This window comes from Aristolochia californica, unplaced genomic scaffold (genome assembly GCF_029961685.1).
Source record: "Aristolochia californica isolate CCGP_79_NKW_82.1479 unplaced genomic scaffold, dmAriCali1.0.hap1 SCAF_4, whole genome shotgun sequence".
NCBI classification, from domain to species: Eukaryota; Viridiplantae; Streptophyta; class Magnoliopsida; order Piperales; family Aristolochiaceae; genus Aristolochia; species Aristolochia californica.
In genome coordinates, this window is record NW_027182103.1 from 7,106,275 (window position 1) to 7,126,062 (window position 19,788).

Below are 19,788 nucleotides of genomic sequence, written 5' to 3' on the forward strand. Positions count from 1 at the left end.
AATAAAATATGGACAGTGGTAAAACATTTTTTCACAAATAGAATGACACTTCTCCATGAACCAACCAATGTTTCCTTCCACATGGGGCATGTTGTGATGGCCATTGATCATGACTAGCGGTGTCGGCACAAGGAGAACCATTGGCCCTAATTGCCATCCTCTAACCCCTAAATCAGTTGGCGAATTAGTTCTTTCACTATGTGCTTCTTCTCTATCTGGCACAATGGGTTGTTCAACCTTTGGGCAATTCTCATCTGGTGTAGGAAGCAAATCTCTCTCTATTGCATTGGTTGGCAAATAATCCTTGTAATCTCATAGGGTATTGGTTTCAAAGGATGTTGGACCCCAAAGCTGAATAAATAAAAGTAAATATTTGACATTGTATATGTAAAACTACAAGAGAGATAATGTCTTGATGTCACAGTTACTATTGGAAGTTTCATCCCAACTGCCCTCATGCTTGTTACTCTTGCCTCCCTATTTTACTACTTGGGTAAGCATCCACAAGCTATAACTTAGCCACACAGGTTTCTCAATGCCAATTATATTTTGAAGCACATGCTTGTAAAACCAAACATATTAAATGATATAATGCAATATTAATGCAAAGTCAAGTCATTAAATCTAACTATGTATTTATAAATTGGTCATGTGCCCATTCTTATTTGTTGGCAAGTATTCACAAAGATCAATTATGTGAATTGATGCACTGCAATACCCTAGGCACAATTGTCCAACTTTTTTACATCATCCACATATTGGTACATTGGCACGGGAATTTTTCACTCTACTTGCACAAACAAAATGTGGGTCAAGGTGTGTATGACCAAAAATTTTACAATTTTTGGTAGTGGTTCCATCGCCTCTTGAAACTACCTCTCTCAACTTAGCTTCAATGGGTATGCAGTTCAACTTTTGGCCACTGAAAACATATCAAAGAAATTAGGACTTGCCATCATATTTATGCCATGCAACTTCAGCCCCAGTGACATTGGAACTTCTTCAACTAAGAATTTTATTTTTTCGTTCGATGATTGTGAAGGAAACTGAGTCACAATCAAACCTTTTAATTGACTCATCCCATAGAGCCCCTTCAAGGACATGATCACCAATTTTAAGGAAATGACTGAATGACATTTTCCTAAATGCTTCTAGTACATCCTTACTTAGATTTAGGGATGTGACCTTCTTTGTAAAACATAGTGGGAATGCATGTTCCTCCTAGTGCCATTTTATAAAAAATTGAATAGACCCTAAATGTAGATTAAAATAATAATATATGACATGGCAGTTGCAAAAAATGGAGTTCATTTTGGAAGCAAAATCAAAATTGTAGAGAATATTCATAAAAAGATCAGTAGGACATTAGAGAACTGAAACATTTATTGTACACTAATAAAAACTAAATAAAATTATTAAATAAATAGTCAAATTGATAAAAGAAATGTTGTGCATAGGTAGGAATTCTCTTAGTAAGAGACATGATGCCACACTTCAATCAAAAGTCTAGATGTGCCACCAACTCTATACACAAACCAACTCTCAACAATCAATAAAATCTATTAATAAAAAGATGTTATCTCATGAAAGGATCAACTACAATTAGCATTTTTATGTATTGGGTTGCATAACCTAAACATAACTTTGAACAAACCATGATTTCTAAAAAACGGATTTTGTCATTAAGAATTCCGATTCCCACCAACCATAGCAAATCAATGTCAAATATTAGAATTAAAATGAGATCTAATGACATGACAAGAACTAAAAAAGAGTTTCGAATTCAAACTCTTTGAATTTGAAACCAAGTTTTGTAACTTCACATATATCCTAGGATTTTTTTACGATGAATACGGAGTTGCTCAACAATATCCGGTCATAAAAAAAATGGAGGCATGCATTAAAATGGAAAAACAACACTTTAGAAGGAAAACCGATGATTTTAGGAAAAAAAATAGCTGTAATTTTAGTAAAAAAGTAATGCTTTAGTAGGAAAAGAAATTATTTTTAAGAAAATTTAAAAAATGAAAGGAAATCAACATGCATAAATGTATGTTTCTTAAAAAAGCAATATATCTTTGTAAGCTAAATTTCCCTTCTCTCTTTTATGTTTTGGCAAGGCAAGCATGAAGATAGAACGAGTTCGATAAAATGGAGAGACCAATTCAAACAGAGAATAAAAATTAGAAAGATTCCTACACGAATTCTTTAATAATAATAGTAAATAATAACATTAATACTAATAGTAATAGCATTATTTCTAAATAACTATTATTAATATAATTAGTATAAGTAAATAGTAGTAATAAAATTAGTACTATTCATCTGAGCTGCCCTCTTCTTTTTTTTATAAAGCAATATTACTATTTTACATTATATTTCCAAAGGGAATTTACAATCTTAGGGTATAAAACTCCCAATTGAGAATAAACTAAGACCAAAGCACATGAGCTACCTCTATCATCATGACCACCCCAAGTCAATGCATTTGGATTGCACCCTAGGTTTGAGAGATACCCACAACCTTAGGCTAAGAGAATTTGGTGATTAAGTGTCATCTGAATCAGGCGTGTAGCACACACATACTCACAAGTTATAATAAATAAAAGAGAGAATGAAGAAGAAAATAGAGGGACAAAAGTCATGCGGGAGAGAGAGAGAGAATGCATTGCTTTTAACCGTTTGAGTGAGCGATCCAAATATACAAATCCCAGAAGTAAACAAAATATGTTGAAACTCTACTTGATGTAATAAGGAAGGTCGAGGACGTAGAGGAGGAAGTAAGCCCAAGTAACTCCAGAGATCCCTCCGAAGAAGAACCCGCCTGAGAATTGCGCCCAGCCGTCGGCTGTCTGGAGCTTGTCAGCCTCCTTCTTTCTACCTGTCAGTGTCAGGGAGGGAGCAGTCGATGGCTCACCTTCCTTGAAGGAAGCAATCCCGTACATTGTCAAGCAAATGCTTAGTATCACAACGAGGCCTCCGGCGCCGAGAGACCCGGCTATTCCAGCATACTCGGTGTTCCTGAGAGGGCCAGTCTTCACAAACGGGCCGACTAGGAGGTAACCGTGGGCGAGGCCAACTTCGATTCCCCGGAGAAGAGGGCTCACTGCTGTCCTGTAGGCGGGGAGGTTGGAGAGGTACCAGGCGATCAACGGGCTCGACGTCACCGGAGTTTCCAAGCTTCCGATGAATGGGTCGCCGTTGATTGGTTGAATCACTTGGAAAGGTTGCTGCATAATACAGTTAACAGGATTTTCTTAATTTTGATGTCAATTCTATTCTTGGTTAACTATGTTTTCTTCACTCATACCACACAATTTAGCGTACAGACGACACGATCTTGTTTCTTTATTTTGTTAATGATCATAAAAGGACAGAATTAAACAAACAATCAAAGAAAAAAAAAAAAGGACTGAATCAGCGTCCTTCCTTACCTTCTCAGTTTGAACAGCTCTAACGGTGAAGCATGGTTTCCTGTTGGAAGGTAAAACCCTCAAGGGACTTCCAGAGATGCCTTTTGGTGTGACCAGTCCTCTATTAAAGGAAGAAGGGAAGTTGCTCTTCAGCTGGCTCACGATGGGACAAGCTGCGGCCATTGCTCCCTTGGAGTCAAGGGCGTTAGAGAAAGAAGAGAAGAGAAGAGAACAGAGAGAGAGAGAGAGAGAGAGAGAGAGAGAGAGAGATATACGGAGATATAGAATTGATGGAGCAGCTTAATAGATGGAAAGGAGAAACTCCATTTGGGTTTGTGGGAGGAAACGAAATGATTCTCACATCCGAGCTTAGGATGAGGTGTAAAGATGGGTACTTCTCATTGGATGGATGATTTTGGAACCTTATCTCTTATCCATATTAATATCAGAGTTGCGAGACGCACAGACCGCGCATTGCCTGCTTGGGTTCTCCCAACCCAGGCCTAATAACTCACTCCAACAGTCCCCTCAAGTTGGGTAGTCTATATGAAACAAACCGAGCTGTGACCTAAAAAAACAAAATCTCTCTTATTCAAAGCTTTTTTAAAAATATCACCTATATGTTCTGAAGATTTGAAATATGGAATAGAGATATTTCTTTTTGTTTGCCCAAGTGACTTCTCAAGTTTTTTTTTTTTATAAATTAGAACTCAGTGTGCACAAATTAAATTAATTATAAATACGAGTAAAAGTAAAGTAAATGAACATACCACAATAATACAAGATTTTTTGTTATCGATGTCTTCCTATTAGTATTCACTGCCCAATAACCCGTGTTTGAAAAATTCCACTAATATAAACTCTATTAACTTGGAATTACACAAAAGAGATCAGGGTTCTTTTTTAAGCCACATGTATGCCATATACAAGATTACAACCAATCTCTTTTGAGATTGAGCTAGATTCTAGTTCTAGCAATCTCTTCAATCTAGATTCAAGGTTTTAGATGAATCTTTCAAGTAAAATACAAAAAATTACAAGAAAAGAGAAAAGCTTACACCCTTGATCTTTGGATAAACAACATTCTCCTTCGAATTTGACCAAGTCTCCAACTTTGATGCTCAATGTGAATGAGTTTGGAGTTTGACTAAAAGAATGCAAGGAGTAAGATTTGAGAAAGGATAAATAGATTTGCACATGAGGTTTTTTCTTTCTCAAAAATTGACTTAGGAAAGGAATTTCATGATTGAGAATATTAAATGCAGTGCGTATGCTAATAAATGCTCATTAACTTCTCAAAACAACATTTGGTGTGGTATTTATAAGTTTCCTAAGCCAAACTAGCCATTTTTTGCATGTTTGCAAAAAACTGACAATTGATTGATCATTGTAAAGTATTGTTCGATCAATCGAGTGTAATGACTATATTATTGTAAAAAAATGACATATTGATCGATTATGATCGACAAATATCCCTTCGTTGGGTCTGACAAATTAAACTGATCGGTCAATGTGTAGGGAATGATTTATCAATCAAAATTCCTTTTTAGCAGTGCATTGCAAGTATGATCAATCAATGGTAAGTGGTTGAATGATGAATCTTCATAATTTTGTATTGCCTAGACATCATTGATCAATCAGTTTACAGGAAAAGATTGATCATGCTTTATAGCTTAGTTGGGCCATGTTTTGTTTGATTGATCAGTTGACCCTGATTAATTGATCATGCTTTATATTTTTGGCATGTGCACTTCTGGTTGATCGATCATTGGCAGATGTTGATCGATCAATCCAGTGCTAGAATTTTGAGTATGTTTTCGAAGCATGATTAAGAGGATCCCAAGTGATTCTAACATGTTTAAAATATATGTATGCATCGGTAAAACATGTAGACTATGCAAATTGTCCTACGACTTCAAAAATTTCTATTATACCTCAAGTTTGAAGATTTGGGGCTGCTCTCTTAGAACGAGTTTTTGTGATTTCCAAAGACTTCTTAAACTCTAGCCTTCAATTCATTATTTCTTCTTAGAACAAGTTTCTCAAATCTCCATGACTGTAGCCAAATGAATAAAGTTGTTAGTAACTGATTCATTTATATTATTTACCAACCATCTGAAGACTAAATATCATCCTTCAACCACTTTCGATATGAAGGATCATCTTTACAGAAAGGTGGTTGACACAAGTGTCCAACAAGATCTCTAGTAATTAGGAACCATTTTACTAATTTGGACCATGATGAAAAATTACATAGACCCTTGAGTGGAATAGTGATAATTCTAAAAAGGTCATCTTTGATGAATTCAGCATAGGAATGAGACTTTTATGAACTTTTAGCCATAGAAAACAACCACAAAAAAAAGAACTCTAGGCTGTATTTGGAACACAAAAAGAGGAGAAAAAGAAAAGAAAGAGAAAATAAAGAGAAAGAGAAATGAAAATAAAGTAAAAGAGGTTTCTTTTATCTTTTTTGGACACCCACAGAAAATGAGAGAGAAAATGGAAGAAAAATATAGTCTCTTGTTTGGATACAAGTGAAAAAAAAAATAGTAACATTTAAAATTTTTTATGAATAAGATTTTCTCTCAAGTTTCTATTTCTTTTCTTTTCTCCCCAAATTTCATCATTTTGTGAGAGAAAATTTATTTACTAAGAGATAAAGTAATTTTCTCTTATTTTCTTTTCTCTCAATGGTTCTTTGCAGCCAAACAGTAGAAAATAGCTTTCTTTACCCTTTTCTTTTCCGTGGGTTCCAAACAAACTCCTTGTATTCCAATAGAGTAAGCACTGATTCAATTTGAACTTATGATGGAGAGGAATTAACCTCTTTCAATGAAGTAACAACACTGGCTACAAAACAACTTAGCACCACAAATTTCAGCACACATGCTTGAAAAAATAGTAATATGTGAACATTGATTCAATTGCACAATGGCTGGACTAGATTAGCCATCAATTCAAGTATGATATCCCGATGAAAAAATAAAAAACCTTTGGTGAATCAAACACTTCAAAAAATAAAGTTTTCATTCAGCCATGAACTATAAACCTCAACTTAGGGTTTGATGACTCAAAATTGATAAAAAAAACTATCAATTTTTGCAATTCTAATCAGAAACAAAAGAGGAATTTTGTAATTTATAAAAGGGAATTTATGGTATCAATTGAATATAATTTTGAAGGTATATGATCAACAATCTGAAACACTACTTTTCAGCCCTTACGTAGGCCTCAAAAACAATTTTTGTTTAAGAGAAACTTCAATCTCCAATTTGAAGGATTCCAAAGGAAAATTAAATATAGATTATTGAGAATTCAAAAACGCAAGGAAAGATTATTTAGGAACCTGGATTAAAACAAGAGATTTTCTGGAAAATTTTCACCTCAAACAACCTTCCATGTTTTGGTGAAGATGCCCTCTTTTATGTCTTCATGACTTCAATTTCACCTCACTTTTGAGTTGCTTATTAAAACCCTAGATCCTTATTCTGATACCATGTAGATTTTAAGGTTCTTATTCTGATACCATGTAGATTTTAAGGTTTCATATCTAAAAGCATCTAGAGTAAGACAAAAGAAGAAGGAGAGAATAAATGAAGAGAAGAAGAGAAGTGGGTTAGAAAAGAGAGAGTTCGAGTTGAAGGAAAGAGTAGGATTTTTCAATTAGGGGAGCTTATAGGTTATTGAGCACATCTCCGCCTTACTTCTTATTTATAGATGACGTTAGCAACCCTAGTACATGAGAAAAGAAAAGAATTTAAAGTACTTCATAATTATAAGTTGTGCCACTCATCAACTTAATTATAAGATATGTCACTAATGCTTCTTCTACAACCTCAAGTTAACTTGAGATGGCCTCCCACATCATGCATATTTGTAAAAAGTTCCTCCAAATCATCCCACTCCAATACCAGATGTTGGATAGGACCTTAAACATGCCCTTGCCCTCATACATGAGCACACATTTAGGTCATGTGTACTAAGATAATTGACGCAACAACAACAAAAAAGAAGAAAAAGAAAGAAAGAAGGAAAAAACAAGAAGACAAAGGAGGTAAAGATTTATTCTATAAGGCACAACTATGCGCTATATAGCTTGCTTGATTCTAATGACTCAAAGAACCTACATTATACAAACTTTTTTCTAGAACACATTTTGCTCCTTTTTCCATGTAAGACTAAAATGAAGATTAGATACATTGAACCTAAACACTTTTCTTGAAGTCCTAATCTTGGATAATAAGTAACCCATTTACGGTGTTTTTTCTTAAATCTTAGGATTCCATTAGTAACACCATAAGAAGCTTTGTGTACGAGTGTGGTGAGGTGAGGAGGAGAGTAAGAACAAGAGAAAAACTTGAAGTTGGAGGGTTTTGGGTTTCGATATGATCCCTAATCTTCCTCCTTAATCCTTTATATAATTACTTGAACATAAAATATTACATAAATACCCTTTTGACCAAAGGACTAGAAATAAAGACTAAAAACATAAAATAAATTATAAGTATGCCATTCCACTTCTTGTCTTCTAAAAATTCCCATCAAGCTGGTGGTGCAAAAACATTATACATTCCTAGCTTGGAGGATGTAGTGTTCAATGTCTTTAAAGTAATAAGTTTTATGAATATGTTAGCAACTTGACCTTGAGATAAAGTATGGTCAAGACTTATGATACCAACTTGTAACTTTTCTCTGTTAAAGTATCAATCAACCTTGATGTGCATTGTTCTCTCATGGAAAAATAGATCATAGGGGAGTTTCATCGGATTATCTCTAGTGAACCCTAGTTCTATGAGGAATGACTTAATTCATATCATTTCACTCACGCACGTGTCATTGCTCTATATTCAGCCTCTACACTAGATCTAACAAATACATTTTGCTACTTGCTCTTTCAAGTTACCAGGTTCCCTCAAACTAAAGTACAATAGCCAGAGGTAGATTTTTTTATCATTCGAGAGCTTGTCAATTTGCATTTACAAAACTTTCAATATTAAAATGATCACGTCATCTGTATAAGAGACCTTGTCTAGAAATATTTCTTTAAGTATAGAGAATCCATTCAAGAGCTAGATAGTGAGATCTCTCATGCTTATGCATGTAATAGCTAACAATACTTAATGCAAAGGAGATGCCAGGTCTAGTTACCAGGTTTTAATTGATGTAATTATGGGTCCTAATTGATTTTGAAGTTTCCCTAAATATGTGATGGAAAAAGTATAAATAGGGGTCTTGGTTGAAGGGTTTCAATCAAACTCTCTTATCTTCTCTAAATTCGTCCAAGCATTCTCTCTTGTCTCTCTCTCTCCCTTTCCTCTCTTCTCGAGCCGAGCTCTAGCTCTTTCTCTCCTCTCTCTTCTTCTCTTCTCCTTCTTCCCTCTCTCACTACTTTGATTGAGGTTCATAACATTGGATTCTAAATTCAACATAGCTTTTGCTACTTCTCGACATCTTACGTCTTCTCAATAACCAACACAAAATTTCTCATTGGTGTCCATAGGAGTCTACAGGCAACACCTAACATCCTTGTTTCATTAAGCAGATCATTACATATTTTCTATGTGACAAAATAATACCAAGCCTATATTATAACACTTTGATTCAAAGGAAATATTTCAGGAGTCCCAAATATTTTGTTTTTAATTCCTTACTATTGGAAGACACCTCAAGTGGCATTAAGGTAATATGCATGCCCACATCAAGGAGGTGACACAAAGGGTAAATAAATGCTGATCTCGTAAGGATGGCACAAAGGTGTAATTATGTAAGATGAAGTATGATTACTTATGTCTTTTCCTTTTGAAATATTGTAGCCCTAAGGGCATAGTAGTCAATGTAACACTCTCTCATAAACTATAAATAGAGGTTCAAGGTGAGAGGCAGATCTTTCAAGCCTTCCCCTCTTCCCTCAGATTAATCCCTAGCCTTTCTCCATTCTCCCAAGTTCTCACGATCTCCATCTCTCTCTAGCATTCTCTCTTTTTCCTCTTCTCTTATTTCTTCCTCTCCTTTCTTCTTCTCTTCTTCTTCTTCCTCTCCTCTCTCACTACTTTGGTCGAGGACCTTATCATGGGATCCTATTGGAAGATGGGCCCAAACCCACACTACCAAGGAATACCTACATATTCAAGAGTGTTGGAAGATGGGCCCAAACCCACACGACCAAGGAAGACTCATATAGTCAAGAGTGTTAGAAGATGATCCCAAACCCATTAGATATGGACCTACCATGATGACGTGATGTGGCATGATAAGTTCTACACAATAAGAAGTCTTATAGAGCCAAAATTATTATGGAAGCAGGTCTCATAGAAGAGTCTCAGTTTAAAGGTGTTTTAGTCATATTGGTCTTCTAGTTATATTGGGCTATTTAATTATGCTAGGACTTATCTTTAAGTGTTAGAATTTGGGTGTAATTGGGACAAATGTAGTTTAATTGTAATTGGACTCTACTACCTTCCTCTATTATAAATAGAAGTTCATGTACTCTGATTACAATAAGTCAATGAAATATTTCTATTTTCCATAAACTCAACATGGTATCAGAGCCAGGTTCAGTGAGTTGACTTGGTCAACCCACAGAGGTAATGTGATTTTTTCTGATTTATTATTTCTAATAGTTTAGTCCCTATAATTGTTATTTGATTTACGTTTTCACCTCTATACTGAACTTTTCATATTTCATATTATATATTGATGGAAAAATATTTGAGTCTACTTTCAAACGAAAAAATAATTTTGGAAATCTGAGTTTTCTACAAAGAGAAAACAATATTTGAAGTAACAAAGGTCAGATTGCAAGAGAGGTTTGAGCAGTAGTAGAAGGTTTCAACTTTTGAGCCATTTTATGCTATCAAGAAAAAGATTTTATATGGATTTATATATCAAAAGAAAGGTCTGTAAGTCTATTTTCTTAATTATTCAACCAATTCTCGATCTTATGGAGATATTGATCTTGGGAGAGTCAATGGTTATGTTGGCAAAAGGAGAAAGATTACTTAGTTCGGCCAGATTATAGTGACCGAAATCTATCAGATTATATATCTCAATAGAAGTATATTTTATGAAGTGAAGTTATACTTGAATGAAAGGTATTTAAGTCTATTTCAAAACAAGAAATTTTCATATCAATCTTATCTATATTTAAGGATATATTCTCATTATAAGAATCAAAGGTCATATTGGTTACCAATTGCATTGAAAAATCCGAGCCGATTGTTTTACGTCACTTTTTGAGTTGCTATTATTGATCAAATATATCAGGAAAATATCTCACTTACCCCTTTTTCGGTTATGACATCTATGTTTTTTGGTTCAAGCTGGGAACACTGCCATTACCTCCTAGTTCGAGGTGGGGGGTAGAGTTCAAGAAGTAAAAGAAATAGGTATTTTATTTCATATGTTGTGGTAAGTTTTATGTGATCAAAATATTCAAGAAATGGGGAACACAAAAGATGAGTATTTTGCATCTAAGAAGAAATTTTTGTAGCAAAGAAAATTGAATATCAAGAATCTTGACTCGCAATAATAATTGTGGTAATTATTGGTGATACATGACTTACCTCGACTCGATTCTATTTCTCCGACTGGATTATTATTTTGAGGGATTCGCAACATATTCCTTGGTCAGCATATTATTTGGTACAAATACTTGCATCAGATTATTTCTTGACAAGGATTTTTATTATTTTGGTTCGTGTTATATGGACCCAGGCCCATTTCAGTTGCATTTATTGTGTCTCTTTGGATGAGACATTATTATTGAAGAAGTGGTGGCCTCAGCATCCTATCTTCATGTTTACCCATTACCTATTGGTTATTTGACAACCTTACTCCTACCATCCTTTATTTGACTCTCACATACATCTTTGGGCCAACCTTTTGCGTGTTACTTGGGTTGAGAGTTTAAGTCCATCATGGTTGGGTGTTTTAAGTCTATTGAGACTTTTATATATATATATATATATATATACATGTGGGTCTTTTATCACCTTCTTGTGAATGACAGACATTACCCACTTATCATATCCTTTATTGTCGTCTTGTGAATGACAAACATTTATCACGTATCACGTCTTTTCTCACTGTCTTGTGAATGTCAGGCATTTATCACCCATTTTTACTTGTTAGAGTCGATGCCCGAGTTGGGACACCGTGATGGAGGAGCTTATTACTACATATATGTCACCCCCTTAATTGGCATTTATTATTCCTACCACTTGAGAGTCATTGTCCTGTGCAGGGACACGATGATGGATGAGTTTTTACTACACTTCTGAGCACTACTTATAGACCCACTATCTACGAAAGATAGGAGTGCCACTACCTGAGAATGATAGGAGTGTGCCCTACATCCAGCATAGGTTATACCTGGAGTATGGAGTGATGTCATACGACTTGGAGTGATTTTACTTTCACTTATATTATGCCAGTTGGGCCTCATGGAAGAGAGCACTAGTGTGAGGGGGAGTGTTGGAAGATATGGAGGACTTCCATTTTATATGAGAAGACTCTATACACCATTTGCAATAAGGTAAATGTTCATGATGTTGTCTCACCCCCAGTTTGAGGGGGAGTGTTGGAAGATGGGCCCAAGCTCACACGACCAAGGAAGGCCTATATATTCAAGAGTATTGGAAGATGGGCCCAAGCCCATAAGATATAGACCCACCATGATTACGTGAGGTGGCATGATGAGTCCTACACAATAAAAGTCTTACAGAGCCATAATTATTATGGAAGCATGTCTCTCAGAAGAGTTTCAGTATAAAGGTGTTTTACTCATATTAGTCTTCTATTTATATTGGGTTATTTAATTATGTCAAAACTTATTCTTAAGTGTTAAAATTTGGGTGTAGTTGGGACAAAGGTAATTTAATTATAATTGGACTCTACTGCCTTCCTCTATTATAAATAGAGGTTCATGTACTTTGATTAAAATAAGTCAATGAAGTGTTTCTCTTTTCCATAAATTCAACAGATCCTAAATCCAACATATATCAGAGTAATGGGTTTAGGATCCCGACATTAAAGTGGTAATTAAGTGAGTTTTATCAAGCTTCATGTGTTCTTGTTGGTGAAGCAAAGGCTCAACAAGCAAGCAAGATAAGTTTTTTTTTTCTCTACCTTTCATGAGATGATTTTGATAGTGTTTTGATCTCGGTAAGAGGCTTACTGGTTGATCCTTCTATGGATAAAAGATAAGCACTCCATCTCATACAAGATCTCTTATGCTAGTTTTCTTTAAAGAGAATGTTAAAGTGCTCAGTTTGAGTATATGTTCTATTTAAGCATATGTTTCAATTTTTCTCTCCTAGAAAAACATATGGTGGATGAATCTTTCTTGTCCTCTTGTTGTATATGAGGATTATCATGATCAAAACATGATTAAATTCGTTCAAAATTGGTTAATTTTGATGTTTGCATGATTACTCAAAAAAGACTAGATGGAGGCTGTTTTTTTTTTTTTTTTACCAAGAGGAGAATTTTTTTTTGAAAAGGTGCTGGTCTTTTGCATGATTTTTTGATTTTCCATTGGATGTGTTATCCTCTGGATTACCTTACCTTAAAAAATCAAGGAGAAAAGGTATGATCTGGCTTTGATTTCAATCACAAATATGTCACACTTGCATAGAAGGAAACTTTCTTTCTTCCATAAAGTTGGCGCCCTTGAAGATTGTGATAATATATTGTTGTGATTGGTCTATTTTAAGATATTCTTATATTGGATTATTCTCTGGAATTTCGTTCCTAAATTATTTAGGAGAAAAATCAAGTCAAAGATTGTGATATTATCATGCTAGTTGACATAAGTGACATAGAAGGAAAGTTTCCTTCTTTAAGAAGATCTTCTAAGTTGTCCAACATCTTATGAGATTTCACTTGCTCGTATAATTCTTTCTTAATTGAGAAAAACTAGAATCAATTGTACATGATTTGGATTAGCATAATCTCATATATTACCTGCATAGTCAAGGCTTGATTTGGTTTGATGAAATGATCGACTCGGTTTGGTAATCAAAGCTTGGTTTGGTTTGATTAAATGATTGACTCGGTTTGGCTTGCTTCCTCTTTATCTTCTCGGTTGGGTCAATTGTTTTGAGTGGTTGGTTGGGTTCAAGTTGATAAAATAAGTGTCTTGAATATTTACTAGTGATGGGTGAAGATTATGTGAATGTAAGTGGTAAAAATGATTTGTTAAAGATTACCACAATACCATTGAGACGGTTATAAAATTACTTGAGTTGGGCTCAGTCGGTTAAGAGATTCCTTGTCACTAGAGATCTCGTAGAACATGTCAAATGGCTTAAGAATGACACGTTTGTCATTAGTTGGCTCATTAACCTTGAGACTACAAGGCAAATATGGGATACTTGCTCTAAGTTGTATTCTAGCACCGAAAGTTTACAGAAACTATATGATGTGTTTCCGAACATGTTTACTACAAAACAAGGAGAAAACCTACATGAGTTCTTGGCTAGATCTAGAGGGCTTATTCAGGAGTGGAAACTTGATCAACCCCTATCAACCGATATATTTGTTCAAGAAAAACAAAGGGAGGCCTTAACAGTTGCTATCTGCTTGATCAATATTACTATAACCTCCAGTCACAATGATTGCCACTTCTCAAATAGATGCAAGGTTATGGCAAAACCGGCTCAATCATCCATCACTTCAGCACTTATTTCCATCCTGAATCATTCGAACATCTTCTTCAGAGCTTGCACATGCTTGGACTGGGCGTTTTCTCCATGAGCTAATCCTTGGAGTCCTTGGTCTACCCTTTGCTCTTCTTTCTTTCCTCATCTCCATCGTTGGCTTCGTCATGTGGGCTTGGGCCCATCTTCCTGTTGAATTTCTGGACTTCATGGATTTAGCTCATACAGAAAAAGAGAGAGACACCCATTGGTAGAAAACAAGAGGAATAAGAGGTTATGGACTTATGCCTAACCCTCCCCCTAAAAGCTCAATTTATAGATTAATAAAATTTTAATATTATAATTATACCCCTAGAACTTAAACTAATTACATCAATGCCATCTCTATGAGATGACTCTTTATTTACCATAGATATGTGGGCCTTGAACCCATCTTCCACTTCTCTTGGATGTGTGGGCTTTCCTGGGTCGTGTGGGTTTGGGCCCATCTTCCAACACTCCCTCAAGCTAGGTGTGCGAGAATATCATAAATACCTAGCTTGCTGCAAATGGTGTATAAGATCTTCCTGTATAAAATAACAGTCCATCATATCTTCCAACAATCCCACTCAAGTTGGTGGTCTCTTTGTTCTTTACCAAGAAACCTAACTGGCATAATATAAGAGAGAGTAAAATCACTCATAGCCGAAGGACAAAACTCCATACTCTAGTCAAATGTCATAGTCAAAAATACTTTCCACTCAATTTCACAGGCGAAAAAGTAGCCCTACTTTGGGGCACAAAGTCTACCCACTTTCTCAGGGTAGCTAAAAAAACACTTATTGGGTGAATAATAGACTTGATTCACGTTGTATGTTGGGCACACTCCTATTCTCTATAGGTAGTGGGTCTATATGCATTGATCAGAAGTATAGTAATAAGCTCCTCTATCACGATACACAAGGTACCGACTCTCAAATGGTAGGGGTAAAACTACCAAATAAGGGCGTAAAAGGTAATCACGGGAAGATAATATTCTGTGGCCACCATGTGCTTTCTTCTTCATCATAGTAACCAATGCTGTCAATAATAAGTACTCGAGAAGTCCTTCAATAATAATGTTTCACTTAGAGAGACAAAATAACAGTAGTTGAAATGGGCTTGAGCCCAAATAACTCGTACCAAATAATAAAAATCCTTAAAAAAGACCCATAAAATAATTCGTTGCGAGTCCATTAGAAGGTTGTGCACCAAATAATACGCTAACCAAGGAATAAATTGTCAATTAATTCAAGATAATATCATGTTAGAGCCAAGGGACTGAGTTGAGCCAAGTTGCGGAAGAGATTGGTATAGAACTCGGGACTTGGACCCGTATAAAAGAGGCAATTCGCAAGTGGGCCAAGTCAGGTTGATCGGACCGAGATGCCCCGAACCGAGTTGGCTAGAGTTAACCCAAGTGGGACAGAAGCAGGAAGGGACGCTGGGTCGCTAGTTCATATGGGTTAAATCGGCAAGGTCTAGAAGATTATTATATCACACTACCTATCTTGGTGGGATTTAAATTTGGAAACAATGTCTCCTTTCTCGCGATGCTGCAGATTGCCGAGACTCCAGAAATTGCAATAGAATCGTCGTCCAAAAATGGAAACAGAATGGCGATACCATCACAAGACAAAAACTTTTGAAAATAAAATAACAGAGACAACAACCTAGACGAGAGAGAAGCCGAGAAATCAGCAATAGGCAGAGTTGATCTCGGATGATCTTCCAAAAAAAACTTTCAACAGATCTAGAAGATAATAGTAATGCTTGGAAGTTACCAACTAGTGGTGAGATACGATCTACCAGAGGCAATAACGCAGCAAAGACAACAAGGAGATCAATCTATAACTAGCCAGATCGGCAATAATGAAACGGCAATGCAGAGGCTGGTTTCAAAAATAGGCAACAAGATAACAACTAGACAATAGAAGATTCTATGTAGTGCATTAGAGCACTTTGATCCAACAAAAGTTTCCGTCCAGAAATAAATCCGTCAGCAATGCAAATTCGGAATATTCGACAACGTCGGAGGGAAGCAATGTCTGGGAAGACGAGAAGTGCCTCCTCTTAGACGTCCTGTATGTCGCTGAACATCTCACTGTCGAGGGCAATTTTCAGAATACCTTTGCTACTAAGAGAATTCAAATCGAAACTCTCTTATTCTACTAGTCCCCAATGACAATCTATAAGTGTTCTCCTTTCTCAATAGTTGTGATAGCAGAGGTTATCGTCATTTTAGAGAGAGACGCAACTATGTATAAGAGGGGCCAAACCGAGCGTGGACATTATGTCCCTCTCATGGGAGGCACGAAACCCGGAATGAACATCGGGACTAACCGAGCGGGAAACAACGGACACCTGAAATGAGCTTCCCAGGATTCGAACCCAGAATAAACTGCTCTGATACCATATTAAAACCAGTGCGCTAAAAAGATCGACCTTTTAGAGAGAGGCGCAACTATGTATAAGAGGGGCCGAACCGAGCGTGGACATTATGTCTCAATAGAAACATACGACAACACCACAGAGAAGTGCCTCCATTTGTCGCTCTGCAAAGAGTCTCGTCTCTGCAACTTCCTTTCGTGTCCAATAAAGGATCGAATAGAGAAAGGGTGACAGGGAGAGGAATATATGATGTAATTATTTTCTTTCAAAGCTTCAAGAGTGGGCTCTAATTTCTCGAATTCAAGAATTCAAGATCTTGTTTGTGATGAACTCAGAACAATAGGGTAGGGACCAAGATCCATAAACCAAACGATAGAGCAGCAGAGACAGATAAAAAACGAATACAACTCATAGCAGCAAAGGAACTTGAGTTTGGATCTCAGTGTTGGTCCATCGATTGGGGACAGTCCGAGTGGTTCAAGCAATAATTATGAGGATACTTTTAGAGAAACAAATTGAGATTATATGCTCAAATAGTAGCACGTAAAGACATTTTTGACACACAGAGAATTAGACATCTACCATAGCGAAAGAATATCAGAAGGCCTGAAAATCAATGCTCCGATACCATGTTGATTTTTAGGACTCCATGGATTAGCTCATGGAGAAAAAGAAAAAAGGATTCATTGGGCAAAAACAGGAGGAAGAAAAGAGGTTATGGACTTGTGTCCTAACCCTCCCCTTAAAACTCTATTTATAAATGAGTAAAACTATAATATTACAATTATGCCCCTAAAACTTAAACTAATTACATCAATACCATATTTAAGAGATGACTATTTATTTACCATCATGGCTTCCACTATGTGGGCCTGTGGACTTGAGCCCATCTTCTACCTCTCTTGGACGTGTGGGCCTTGGTCTTGTGGGCTTGAGCCCATCTTCCACATACTTGGACATGTGGGCCTTCCTTGGTCGTGTGGGTTTGGGCCCGACTTTCAACAGTGGAAAACTTATCTACCTCATAGTGATCACACTAGCTATATCATATGCAGTGAATGTGGTGAATCAATATATGCACAAACTACAACTTACCCATTGGCAAGCCTTGGAGAGGATAGTAAGATATTTTAAAAGAGCTCTAGGAAAAAAAAGGTTTCTCTATAAGAATCATGATTGCTACAACATAGAAGATTTCTCAGATGCAGATTAGGCTGAATCACCCGGTGACAAGAAGTCCACTTCGAGGTATTGTACCATAGTTAACCTAGTTACATAGAGAAGCACAAAACAAAATATGGTTGCAATGTCCAGTGCAGAAGCAAAGTACAGACCTAAGGCCCACACAGTCAGTGAGCTCCTATGGATCAGATCCCTTCTTACTGAATTGGGATTCTATAAAGGAGGTTGTTGAAACTTAGGATTCCATGACGATGATCAAAGTAGAAGAAGATTAGGGGGTGAGAGGAAGAAGAAGAGTTGTGGAGAGAGAGTTTAGGAGGAGAAGAAGGAGAGTGCCAAATTTGGAGAATGAGGGTTGTATTCAATTCAACACACCCTCCCCCTTAACCTTTATTTATAGGTTTCAAGAGTACATAAATTATAAGTATACCCTTCACCCTATCAAGAGTGAAGAAAAGACAAAGAACATAAGATGTTTATAACAATACCACTAAGCTTGTTTATGACTTTCAACATAGCTTTTATGGAATAATATTGTGATAACCAAGTGGCCACCCCATCACTCCAAATCTTGACTTCCATGAGAGGACAAAACACATTAGGTAGATTGCCATTTTATACAGGAGAAATTTCAGACTGGTATCTTATCTCTTAGTCATGTTTCATCACAAGGACAAGTCGTAGACATTCTTACAAAACCAAACACATTCAAGATTTTAACCACTATATGAAGCAAGCTAGGTATTTATGATGTTTTCTCTCCACCAACATGAGGGGGAGTGTTGGAAGAAACCTCAAGTGGCATTAAGGTAATATGCATGCCCACATCAAGGAGGTGACACAAAGGGTAAATAAGTGCTGATCTCATAAGGATTGCAAAAGGGTGTAATTATGTAAAATGATGTATGACTACTTATGTCTTTTCCTTTTGAAAGTTTGTTGCCCTAAGGGCATTGTAGTCAATCTCTCATAAATTGTGACTGTAAATAGAGGCTCAAGTTGAGGGGTAGATCATTCAAGCCTTCACCTCTTCTCTCATATTTGTCCCTAACCTTTCTCGCTTCTCCCAAGCTCTCAAGAGCTCCATCTCTCTCTACCCTTCTCTCTTTTTCCTCTTCTCTTATTTTTGCCTCTTCTTCATCTTCCTCTCCTATCCCACCACTTTGGTCGAGGAACTTAACATGGGATCTTAAATACAACAATTACATTGGTTTTCTTTCACTTTGTCGATACTTTCTGAAAATCTTCCTGCTATAATGATATCATTGACATATATAGCTAGGAGAATAACTCCCTTGTTAGTATGTTTGACAAAAACCAAGTGATATACCATACATCTTGTAAATCCAAACCAAAGCATTGCTCAATTGAAATTATTAAACCAACCTCATGGTGACTATTTCAGCCCATATAGAGACTTTTGTAATTTGCACACTAACTCTCCCTCAACCAAAAATTTATGTGGTTGATCCATATAAATCTTCTCTTTTAATGTCACCATTAATAAATACATTTTTAACATCAAGTTGATATGGAGATAACTGAGAATTTGTAGTAACTGAGAATTTGTAGCAAGAGATAAAAGACTCATCCCAAATTTAATTTTACGACAAGAGAGAATGTTTTCTCATAGTCAATTTCATAACACTGAGTATATCCCTTAGGCACCAACAGAGCTTTAAATCTTTTTTTTTTTGTTGGTAGAGATACCAACCGCCATGCTTGATTTTCATATAAAGCTGCCTTTTCTTCTTCCATTGCTGGTCTCCATCTTAGATGCTAAAGGGCGTCCTGATAAGACTTAGGGATGGGTATGAAAGAAAGAGACACAAGAAATTTGCAACAAGTGGAAGACAACATATGAGAGGATAAAACATTAGTCATAGGATGAGATGTAGATGGTTGAATACAAGACTAAGGTTATTTTCTAATTACAATAATTGATGAATTATTTGGACCCATTCGACCACCTCTATTTTTTGCCCCCCTCATAGTTCTGCCCCCTCTCATATTTCTGCCCCGTCCTCGGTATGAGGACAATGTTCCCCGATTGTCGGATAACATAGTCGATGGAGCATCAATAGGAGAAGGAGGGGATGGATGAGGGATCCGTAATAACGTAG

General features: G+C 36.2%; 1 protein-coding gene across 1 annotated transcript; it reads right to left on the minus strand.

Annotated features, from left to right (window-relative positions):
• Positions 1 to 2,644: 2,644 nt before the first annotated feature.
• Positions 2,645 to 3,709, minus strand: LOC137962462 (photosystem I reaction center subunit XI, chloroplastic). The gene is made up of 2 exons (XM_068809339.1): positions 3,435 to 3,709; positions 2,645 to 3,230 (listed from the first exon to the last, which is right to left on the minus strand). The coding sequence occupies exons 1-2, from the start codon at positions 3,594 to 3,596 to the stop codon at positions 2,739 to 2,741; spliced, it is 654 nt and encodes a 217-aa protein (XP_068665440.1). The 5' UTR covers positions 3,597 to 3,709; the 3' UTR covers positions 2,645 to 2,738.
• Positions 3,710 to 19,788: the final 16,079 nt, after the last annotated feature.

Excerpts from the sequence above, each read along its gene's own strand:
- LOC137962462 (XM_068809339.1), bottom strand. The coding sequence starts at position 3,596 with ATGGCCGCAGCTTGTCCCATCGTGAGCCAGCTGAAGAGCAACTTCCCT. Across the intron at positions 3,231-3,434 it reads GAGCTGTTCAAACTGAGAAG|CAACCTTTCCAAGTGATTCA; the intron begins GTAAGGAAGGAC and ends TGTATTATGCAG.